This window comes from Acromyrmex echinatior, chromosome 2, assembly GCF_024713525.1.
Source record: "Acromyrmex echinatior isolate Ae372 chromosome 2, ASM2471352v2, whole genome shotgun sequence".
Classification (NCBI taxonomy): domain Eukaryota; kingdom Metazoa; phylum Arthropoda; class Insecta; order Hymenoptera; family Formicidae; genus Acromyrmex; species Acromyrmex echinatior.
The window spans coordinates 583,274-595,304 of record NC_141853.1 but is presented as its reverse complement, the minus strand read 5'-3'; the positions used below and the strand labels follow the sequence as shown (position 1 = coordinate 595,304).

The 12,031-nt window shown below is 37.6% G+C and overlaps 1 protein-coding gene across 10 annotated transcripts in view; it reads right to left on the bottom strand.

Moving 5' to 3' along the window:
• The window catches only part of LOC105148601 (uncharacterized), a 344,598-nt gene that overhangs the window by 3,264 nt on the left and 329,303 nt on the right, over positions 1–12,031 (bottom strand). For 6 of the 10 annotated variants that reach the window (XM_087402879.1, XM_087402877.1, XM_011060408.2 and 3 more), the window contains 4 exons: positions 6,860–7,054; positions 5,821–5,883; positions 3,064–3,332; positions 762–979 (listed from right to left, as the gene is read on the bottom strand). In XM_087402879.1, the coding sequence (XP_087259005.1) occupies positions 762–979; positions 3,064–3,332; positions 5,821–5,883; positions 6,860–7,054 (745 nt within the window). Of the gene's footprint in view, positions 1–761; positions 980–2,009; positions 2,050–3,063; positions 3,333–5,820; positions 5,884–6,859; positions 7,055–7,087; positions 7,128–8,873; positions 9,015–12,031 lie in introns of those variants that run through there. The other 4 variants (XM_087402885.1, XM_087402883.1, XM_087402880.1 and 1 more) reach the window with 4 other exon arrangements.

Genomic DNA, 12,031 nt, shown 5'->3' with positions numbered 1-12,031 from the left:
GTTTCTAAAGCAATAGAACCACTACAGAGGGTATGTTCCGAGTTATGCATGAAGCGCATGATTTTATCGTTCTCTATTTGGTGAATAACAAGAACAAATGATGCATCATGCGCTTCATACGTAACTGGGTACTCAGAGCCATCATAGAACTGATAAATTACTCTGCTAGCAAAATTTAAAATGAAATATTCACAAATTCTTTTTAATATGCGAAATAACCCAGTAAACAAGCTGACGTTATTTGTCGTTATTTTAACACATTTTGAACAGTGCCTATTCCCTCGAGCTCTTCTATTTGCTTCTAATGTACTTTTAAATTAGGAAATTGTAATATTAAAAAATTTTTGTAACGTTAATTTGTTTGCTGGAAGATTGATCAACTACCGATTAGTTTACTTATATAATATCAGCATACGGTTAATAAAAAAAATTAGTTAATTTAGTTACTATTAATATATTATTTTATATATATATATTATATATATATGTGTGAATAAATTTTCTATAAAACAATATCACGAAAAAAAATTATTTAAACAACATACAACGTAATATACATTATCTTAGAATGGTATTAGAATTGAGTAATAATTTAGCTTTCAAAATGAAATTGGATTTTGCGATTGCGATAAGGCCAAAGCGATTAGCTTAAAAGCACAAAGATTTGTCTAAAATTAACAAAGTTTCTATTTTTACATATGCAATTGTTTGTTATTTAATTATTCGACACACGGTATACTACCGACTGAGCAAATACTGACCTTTTCTCCCTGCTTGAGCTGATTCTCCATGGCGGTGATATCCGAGCGCAAGCGCAAGACCTGCGACTCGACCCGGGCGTTCTCTCTCTGGAGCTCGGTGATTTCAGCCTCCAGTGTGTAGAGATCCTCGCTCTGGACACCGGCGGTCCCGCTACCGCTCGAGTTACCCTGACCCGTGCCTACCGCACCCCCGTGAGCCGGACCACCGGCTTCCAACCCTAGAGACAGGACAGACACGGTCCAGTTTGATCGAATGTCCGTTTTACGGTCGAAAGAGAGATTATATCATATATTTCCCGATTTCCAGAGAATCGGTTTCATCCGCAATCAAGCGTGCACGGCGCGATTCGTACGCCCTTTCGTCTAAATGCGAAATGCCCTAATATGTGATACGTAACAAATGGAAAAACTACTGGAAACTGAATGGTCACAACTTGAATTCCCGACGGAAGTTCGTACGAATTTAAAATACAAGCGTTTTGACGGGTCTTACTTTTTTTTTCTTTTTTTTTTCTTTTTTCATTCACGATCGGAAAGCGTTAGATCGAAATATTCGAACAAGGATTTACGGGATTTTATGCGGTACAAGTGGAAATATAGCGAGCATTTAAAATTTACGTTAAGGATCGGTTCAGGCAGCGACTTAGGTGAAGCGGTTTAGTGAAATGTCGCAATCGATATTGCAGATCTGAATAAAATAATTTTTTTCTTCGATAATTCTACTGTAATATATAATTTTTTCTCTAACTTCGCTCGTCCCAAGTCACTGCACTATAGCTTATCTCGAGATAATGGGACGGTACGGTTTCTTCTGCGTATGGTTCGTGCCAAAGTGATAAACGCATCTCGGCAGAAAAGCGAGAGGCACTTTGAGGCTCATTCGATCAAGCGTGTGCTCCGACTCGGTAAGAGACGCACGAACCTGACAGGAGTGCCGTGGAAATGGTATGATCGGGACAATATCGGGGTGTTTTGAGGGTAATTAGCGTGAGGTGCCATCATACCAGATAGAAGAAAAAAAAAACGGAAGACACCGAGTGCTGGCGTCGGTACGCGGCGCGACATTTCGTCGCACGTGAATGAGCAAAAAGAAGCTTACGGTTGCTTACTGTGCCAAACGTATGATTCACAGATATTGCCAACACTCGGACGTCGTCACGTAAAAGTAAAAATACTGGTGTGTGGAAATTCTGTAATGTAACATCGAAAACACATAGGAAACAAGTGGCGAATACGTCAGTCCCTTACCTTCAAAAGTAACCGTGCTCCAAGCTCAACATGAAAGGAGCTGATCCCAGAATAAATCAGAATATATTATTTTCCATCATTAAGACATACGGTTGTTTGTTTTTTTTTTTTTTTCGATTTTACATTTCTGTCTTGTACATAACGAAGGAAGAGGTTCCTGCGCGGGACCGAATCGAAAGGGAGGAAAAAAAAATGAGATGTAAATTAACGCCATCATATTCAATTCTGTTGCTTCTGTTTCTTCTTTTTTTCTCTTTTATAAGCTACTTGTGGCATCCTTTCACCGTTTCGTATCTAATCAGTTGCGATATTTGTTCGCAAACCTGGAACATTTATTACTGAGAAAAAGAAAGGGGTCGAAACGGAAAAAGAAATATTTAAAAAGGAGAAATGAAAAAAAAACGAACTCTTTAATGATTAAGAGAAAAAACGGAAGGATAGGGAAGGAGATTATTCTTATTGGTATGACAGCACATCATTGCGTGAAGAGCAGAGTATGGCATAGCATGGAATTAAGTACAAGGTTTGATATGCACAAGTTTACAAAGGAAGATACATAATTCCGTATGTTTTAGCATCGCGCTCGTCTAGGCGTCGATCAATTTATGAATATTTTTTTCATATATAAACTCTGAAGTAAAAGAAAATAAATGATGAATAAATCCCGAACGAGCGCGATGCGCAAGCATAGAAAAGAACAGAGAGCGAACTTAAACCGTCTTATCTACTTCGTAGCATTTCCTTTCTCTCTCTCTCTATCTCTCTATCTCTTTCTATCTCTCTCTCTCTCTCTCTCTCTCTCTCTCTCTCTCTCTCTCTCTCTCTCTCTCTCTCTCTTTCTACCGCGCGTTTTGATAGAAAAACGCATCTCGCGGTTTCAATTTTGACAGTTGCACGCGAGGAGAATTTTTTACGAATACTTTTTGGACAAAATTCGATCGTTATTCTTCTTCGTAACGATTGGTCTCACGCACAGCGTAACTCTGACAATATTATTCTTCGATCGTTAAGTATTGACAGCCAGAGGCGACATCACAGGCAACTCGATCCTCACCGGTGATTCCTCTGCTGTACATGCTCATATTATCCTCCGGTTTCGGTTTCTTCACGGCGTGGCTGGCTATCGGGCAGCCCGATAAAGACCTGTGGCTGTGGAAGGAGCCGTTTATGTGACCAAGTCCATCGCATCCAGGTGTGGGGCAATTGACACCCTCGAACTTCATGGCTGTCGCGGCAGCCACGGCCGCCTTGTGCTGCTCGACTGTGCCGCCAGACTCCAACACTCGCATCTTATTCCTGTTTGCAATTGGACACCCAGATGCACTGCAATAAGAAAATGAAGATGTATAATATAGGAAACGTATACACATTACGAATGAATAAAGACTCATCAATTTCAAGAACTATAATCGTAAATATCATTAAAATAGGTTGTATATTATCAATGTAACTTCCTTTAATAAATAAACAGTAATGTAATCACAGCAGATTAAAACAATATTTTATATTTAAGTTACATTAATTTATTACCCCAATTTATTATCGAATTACAAAAATCGCAGCGCAAATCGAAAATATCAATAATCTTTTTAATGGATTATAATTATTTAGAACTTCAACAGTTAATTTTGCGATCTATATAGAAGCTAATGTTCCTACAAGCATTTAATCGTCGCAATTTGACACATAAGATAATTACAGACAAACCTATAGTACAACCTGACAGAGAATGATTCTTTATACAAAAATAAATTAAAAGTACCCAATAAACTGTTTTGTCCGAGGCTTTGTTTCCGAGAAATTATATTAAGTACTCTTTAAATTTTTAGAGTGAATTGTCACCCTAAAGAGTGAAATCTTACTTTTAAGTTAAAACTCTTTTTCCAAATTAGCTCAATTTTCATTTTTTAGAAATTCCATTCCAAAGAATTTAGAGAGTACACATGCACTTAATGAAGATATGGTTTGTGAGACGCTATAAACATTATCATGTTCACATAACGTCTACACGACTTTAGGAGGCAAAAACATGTGCCAAATAATTAAAGTTTATTAATTTTATTAAGAGAAAAATTGCTAGAAATGTCCTGACTGCCATAAGCAAAATTGTTAAATTATGGATTTATGGATTAATATCTCTTTACTAAGACCAATTCTCGGTTGCATGAAGAGTACGTTGAAAAACAATACATACCTTCTAAAAAAAAAGAAAAAAAAGAAAAAAGATGAAGGGGTTTTCTGTTTTAAATGCCGGCGTTCAATAAAATGACATTTCTTTTCTAGAATGTAATTTTTATTGACAATCTTTATTCAGACTTTATAAAGTTATATATAAATATCCCAGCAAACACTAAACATTCTGGAAATATTCATAAAATACTTTTAAAATCTCAAAACAACTTTCCAAGAATATTCCGAAATATTTCGAATATTTATGAAATATAAAAGATACATTTAAATGTCGATTGAAAATTTCATTCGTGTATCATTATATATTCCGAGAATGTTCCATATATATTCCACAAAATTTTAATTTTTCCAAAAATTCCATGTCAGATCGTGTCCGTGAATCAGTTTTTAAACAAAATTTTACTTTAAAAAATGGAGCCAACCTTGAAGCCCAATCTTTGGGCTCACTTCATAGATGAAGTGCTGCGCTCCTTATATTTTCTCCCAGGTGATTCTTGTTATGAGTAAATGCTCTCCACTGCGGCCCTCTATCGGCGGAGATGTGCACTGCTCGCTCGCTTGCGATTTTCGTGAAATATACACAAGGAGTATTCATACAATATTCTGAAGCCTATTTTATAATGTGTGTTCTTTGTTTCCTGTTTTTTGTTTTTTACTTATTGCTTTTTCTCTCCTTTGCAATCATTTCATTGACAATTGCATTTCTTGCTACGTGTTTCCTGTTTCTTCCAAAGTTCGTTAACTTTTATCTCGGACAACATAAAACAAAAAACCGGATAAGAACCAAAAAGACAGAATGTAAAAAATAGCAAAAAACAAAAAATTGAAAACAAAAAGCACATTGTAGAATAGGCTTTCATCGACATTTGCACATTCTGTGACAATTCTTTTACTGTTCCGGAACATTCGATACATTGGTAATACGAATCGAACTTTCTGTGAATATTTAACGTTAGCTGGAATATTTATAAATATATTTACATTTTACTTAATGATCAGATTTTTTAATGTTAACATCAATACAATTGAGAAAATAAAATTGATTCAACGTATCTTGCATGATAGGTGTGTGTGTTTCAACCAATATATGTATATAATCAAATTTTTAACAAAATCTCTGTATGATAAACCATACATATATTACATACTGCCCAAAGCGAACATAGCCTTAATACAAGCTAAGCATAACTTTTTCGTAAAACAATAATTAAATATTAAATAATAATTTCTTAAATTTTGTCTCACTTTACAAAAAAAGAATACAATAAATGAAAAATAAGAATACATTGTTTTTAACTTCGAAAAAATACGTATCATTAGAAGAATAGGGTTAGTAATCTTATGAATTTTCTTACTTCTTCAAAAGCTGCAATAACTTTTTGTGCTAATATCTAAAGATTTTTTCAAAATTAAACTTGACTTTTTCGAAAAATAAGCCTCGGACGAAAAAAGTTCGTTCTGTACTTTTAATTTATTTTTATGCAAAGAGTTACCCTTCGATTATATTATTTTGTTTGTCTACTCACTATATATACGAAAAAAAAAAAAACAGAAAATAGCATACGATTATTCTAAAGCAAGATTCATGTAGCTTGAAAGTTTCTTATACGACGAGCCTTACCTGCGGTGCGACAAGAATTTGCCGGTGGCATGGCCGGACCCGTCGCAACCCGGGATTGGACATCTGTAGTCCAAAATGCCAACGCCACCGTCACCAACACCACATAATCCATCCGCACAGAGCGAGCGTGAAACGAGCGGAAACCGCCAGTTATTAGTCAGCGTCTTCGCTTTTGCGCGGGGTGTAACTCGGGCAAAGGGAGTTAGGATGCGGTTACGGGGAAGGGGGACGGGATTTCCCCTTTCTCGGGTCTCATCCGGCAGCCTCGCGGTACGTGCAATGCGGTCGAGAAGATACCTGCGTTAGCTGCTACGTGCAACGTGCGAACGCGACGAAAACGCAAATTGAGATCGCGATTACCGCCGCACCCTCAAATTGCGGAACTTGCGAGATGTAATCGCGTCGTGAAACCAAATCCTACAAACTCGCGATAGCCCTCCCGCTCTTTTCGGACCTCCTTTGCGTTGTATTAACTTAAATCTATTACTTTTCAATACTGAATGTAAATTGAATAATTAAATTTTTTGTCAAATCAAAATAATTTGTCATTAAGTTTCATTTTGTCAAATAAAATGAGCACGCTGCATTTGCAGCATAATCATATTTAAATTATACTTAAATGTCATTACAAACAATAATATGTACGTTACGTTAAACGTTAAACACATTAAATATATCTTGTATAATCTTTCGAAAAATTTAGTCGATAAAATTCTTTCATTAATACGATTATTATAAGAGATTAGTATTGCTTAAAAGTAAGCTACTATTAGTTGAGGATATTCTTTACAATTAAACCTTCAAAGAACAGAAAAGCCATAGCACTAAAATGTGTTATTTCGAGGCAAAGATAAATTAAATAATGACTTATAACAAATTTTACTTTTAAGATTTTATTTTATCAAAATAAACTGCCACCCTCTAAAATTTAACGCCCTTGAATAAAGACCGAGACCAGTGCTAACCCGTGTTAATCGCGTGTACAGAAAGTGCAGTCAGAATATAGAGCGCATAATTAATAGTATTCGCACCAACTGACCTCAGGGGCTCAGAATCTTGACCATCTCGAGGTTTACTCTTTGGCTTGTTGGCCCGTGGACAACCGGATAAACTTCTGTGTGACGAGTAATTTCCCGTGACATGTCCAGAACCGTCGCATCCTGGCGTAGGACACTTGAGCTCCTGGGAATGCGCCTGGATTTGCGAACGATCAGCTCGTGGGCATCCGGAAAGGCTGCAAAGGAAAGAAGACTCTCTTCTATTTCAACGCGTTGCGAAAACGCTATGAAGACCGCGCGCTGCGTGTTCTGGGAAGACACAAGAAATTGTGAAAAACTTTGAAAAATTTATTATCATGCTACGTACGATGCCTGATAAAAATGCGCAACGCGGTAATCTTCATGGCTTTCGTCACACGAACGCACACCTCAGAAACGTCCAACCATCGCTTCAGCAACACATCGCATGCAATTTACGCGACGTTGCCACGATGTCGTGAGTACTCACATGATCTAAGGCTGTTCTATTTAAAGGACAATCGACATCTCAAAAATTAGATCTCGATGAGTATCCGAACATCTCGTTCGCTGAAACGATCGAAATCATCTACGTATCGCACGACGGGTGACACAACACGTCACCGAAGTTAAAATATTATTATTTATTAATTAATCGCCGCTAAGATCTAAACGTATTATGTATTCATCGAAGAGCAAGAGACGTTGGCTCACCGAGATCAGTGCGTATCGGCACTGGTTTCATTACGATTTAGTTTCGGACGAACTTGCCTTGCGTCCAGTTCGAACGAAGACATTGAGGGAAAGGGAGACCTAAGACTCGCATTTCTTTCTCGAGCACCGATCGTGCACGCCAACGATCGTAGCCCGAGTCTTACGCTCCAGGGACACCCTCAAATGTCGTGCGGATTATGATCGATGCGGACGGACAACGGATCGTATTTGGTAGCATGCAAATGGCAACGCCGTGTTCCAGTTGGATCACTTATGAGGTGTCGCTCGTAAGATCAATCGCGCTTCATAGTCGCGTTGATCCGTCATCGGTCTTACTCTAAGAACATCGAAAGGGAGAGCAGGGAGCACACTCACACCTGACCCCAATGAAACTCGCCAATTGCCAATTTGACTTTGCACCCAAGGTGCATCGCGAAGCGATATCTTCACCGCTTCGTGGGTTTTCTTGATCGTTACGGTTCTGTTATGACATGGTCATCGACAACAGTTCGCTACAAAGCTGCCCACTCGAGGCTGGCGAAAGCGGCTTTCAACGGACGGGTAGTCAGTAAATTAATTACTACGTATGCGTACGAAAACAAATGAGTCTCGCGATCGAAAGCGAGTCCTGTGCAATGCCAATTCTTCCGCAATGCTAAACTTTGATTTTGCCATCCCTTTTCGTAGGGGTCGGGTAAAAACAGCGAGGAAAAAAAAAAAAAAATTCATTCAATTACGAGGCTCATCTACACACCTTTGGTATCGCATAATACGACGTAGAGTATGAAACAAAAAAAAAAGGAAAGAGGAGAAGAGAGAAAGAGCGAGTAAACTGTATAACAAAAATGAAAACTATATATTGTGTATATATATATACTTATGCAAGGTAGTATAGTACCACTGGATATTCACACGTACGTCATATATAGATATATATGGCAACATAATATTAACCAAGTGTACAACTCAACCGCTTAACTAGGAGAAAATAAGGTTTCTAGACGTATGTTATCGCAACACACTTAAGAAGCAACTACACCACGGACCACCAATGCATTGATGCAAGAACCATCCATATAAATGTAATTCGCAATTTACATATCATTTGTTATATATATATATGTATGTGTGTGTGTTTCAGGATATACTATCATCTACCATTTTTGAATGAAAATCTCTATTGAGGGACCAAAGAGGAGAAATTTAAATGTATGTATGTATGTATGTATGTAGCGTGCTTGCGTGCGTGCTGCATCGCCAAATCGATATATACATAATCGAGCGTTCACGTCAAAGGCTTGGTAAATGTCGATGCTGCCTTGCCTTCTGTGGGTAGCGTAGTTCCCTGAGACATGACCCATGCCATCACAGGACGACGTGGGGCACTGTATCAGCTCCTTGCCATCGCGACCACGAGGGGTGGGCCGAGGTGCGAAATTCAACGAGTATCTCCTCACATTCATACTGCACCGAATAATATTAACCGTCAAATCGAGAGTCCCTAGTTTAATCATGGAATTTTATCAGTACCTATACAACTCTCCAAGCGACGTCCTATAGATCTAAAAAAACGTCCTAAAAGTCCTGTTTTCAGAACGTCCTTCGGATAAAGTGTGCTGTGTGGGTAATTCTTTAATTGTCGCTATTCGAGTATAAGAGCTAAAACCATATTTCCACCTAAATTATTTACTTCTTTTCGTGATACTACTCATTTAGGCTGCAGTTCTACAGTTTCACGCAAATAATGATAATCATTTGATTTTACTTGGATAAACAGTATTATTTGATCTTGTTTAACGTTTGATAAACAATAAAATAATTCCCAAAAGTGTTGTGAGCATGAATTGAATCGAGCCTTAAGGATACAGCGACTAAAATTGTAGGTGGCTTTTATTTGCAAAAAGCACTTGAGCAGACTGTCTGACGTAATTTAATGCACTCTACACCCAACATAAGCAACAATCGTAAATCGTCTTCCCAGACGCAAATGCGAGTATATAGTTTACAGTTGTAGGGCCTCGCAAAGTTATATTGCGTTTTGTAACTTTTCTGTGAAGCGTGAGTGGAAGAGCAATGTGCGTCGTGATAGCGTGATATGAAAAAACGTCGAAAAGCAGGAAAAAGGACCGAGAGGAGACGAAGGAGAAGGCAGAGAAGCAGACCGAAAGAACATATGCGCCGGCCACAGCAAATCAGAGGGTGAGCGTCTCGCTCTTGCTTTCGATCTCATCGTAGCCTCGTAGATAGGCAAGCCGTCGTCGGCAATGAGAAAGCCTCGATGGCCCTTGAGTGGTCGCGATATTGCCGAGCAACCGAGAGCCGACGGATGACGACTTAAGTGCAATTCAAGCACGCCATCGGACTATCTATCTACCTTCGCGTTTTTACAGTTTCTGCTGGTCCACTATTCTGTCTTAGATGTTGGTAGCATCAAGTTATTGAATTTTATTGTAATTTTTATTAAAAATTTTTTCTATATATATATATTCATTTTTTAATGAAATAGTTCAAGTAAGTATATTTATGTTGCTTTTACATATTTTTATGAATGCCCAATGTTATGGCGTACGATTATTAATAAGTAAATATAAAAATGATTATGTAACAGTAAAACGAATTTTTCTTTCGGGAAATTTATCATTTTTAATTTTAGATAAACAGATTTTGGGAACTTTCAAATTTAAGTAAGAATTAAAAAAAACTTTATCCTAGAAAAAATTAAGATTTATTTATTCTTATATCGATTATGTATTTGATATTTTCACAAATTTAGGTGATTGATCCGAATTGGGACGTACACTAATAAAAACGGTTCCAAGAGACGAGACTAATAATATAGTTAGGAAGCGAAGGTAGTTATATTGCCTGCTGCTATTAATAAAGTTGAAGTTCTGATATAGATTGGTTTGACCGAGGTTTTAGTTGGTCGTACATGTTCAACGTTATAGCGATTCAATAAAGATACAATTAATGAGAAGGAGGAGAAACGTGGAAAGATTAATATCGTGAGGAAATCATTGAACATAATCATTTCATAAACTTCTCAAATTAAATTTGTGCAATAAAAAAACATAATTTACTAAATGTGCTCACTATTATCATTAATTAAACACTTAATAAACATTACAAGTATATAATAAAGTAGATTAAAACTGTAATTTTAAAAATAAGATTATTAAATGCTTTTAATTTCTAAAATGAAAATGAAAAAATATGAAATATAATACTGACAATTAAAAATTAATCATTTAATTTTCCTCTTTTTGAAATACAAACTATTTCAAAACTAAACTTCGTTATTTACAGTTTTACGTTGAGTAAAGATTTGCCGATATAATATTTATTTTTATGCAATATTGTACACAGTACATTCACGATTATATTTTCGCGCAAATGTAAATATTCGTATATTGCCAATATTGTCATCTCAAACTTCCGATAAAATATCGATTCGATTTTCACATTTTCGTTCATCGTGGAGACATTCGTGAGATTCGTGGAACGCGACGCATCGAATTTTGGACCGTGGTAAAATTACAAAAGGGACGAAAGGCAACTTCGCCTCGAGGTAGCCGAGGAGGTGTGCTCTGGATTTCTAACCCACGCCACACCACGGCGGGGAGGACGACGCCGGGTCTCGGCCCATAATCCAGTGCGGTGGCAACTGATTATACCCCACCTACCCCATTTTAACCTTATCCTACCTCGCCTCCGCACCCTCTCAATCCCAGCACCCCTTTTCCCCTGCACGCGCGCCTTCCACTCGAGCCTCATCCTCATTCTCTTCTTATACGCCCAACCGTGCCTTCTCCATACCGCCGAGCTTCACGTCAATTAGAATAAGGTTGGCACTTTCGGTACGAAGAGTAATTACTTTAATTAACAAAATGGAGGTGGGTATGCGCGAGTTTTGCCCCCTTTTCCTCTCGCCCTTCATCGCTGATGTTAGTCGCTGCCGCTGCCGCCGCCGTCGCCGCCGCCACCGCCACTGTCTCCACGCCTTTTCGAGCTTCGGCCACGAATCTATCGTGAAGGATTCGTGCGATCCTTTCGGCAAGGCAAGTAAGTACCAAGGCGAGAACTCGCGATGCTCGCCTGCACGACGTGTGGACGTATTCTCTAATAGTGCTACCTCACGCTAAATAACGATTTGGATTCTCATCGCGTATCTAACGTTACAAATGAACGACTATTTGGTTTTAAGTTTCATCAAAATAATATATGTTGAATACAGTGAAAAAAAAGAACAAATTTTAAATTAAAGAAAAAAAAGGATGAAGTGCTAAATACGCAATGAAAATATCGGCCAATCTGATAGATTTAATGAATGTATTCTTCAAATCAAATAGTAGATATTAAAATATAGTATTAAAATCTTCAAATAAAATTTTTTACTCTCTCAAATGTTTAATTTAACGATTTGTATTTCACCGACGGACATAAACTCATATTTACAGTACATAAATAAAAGTTTGCTGTGA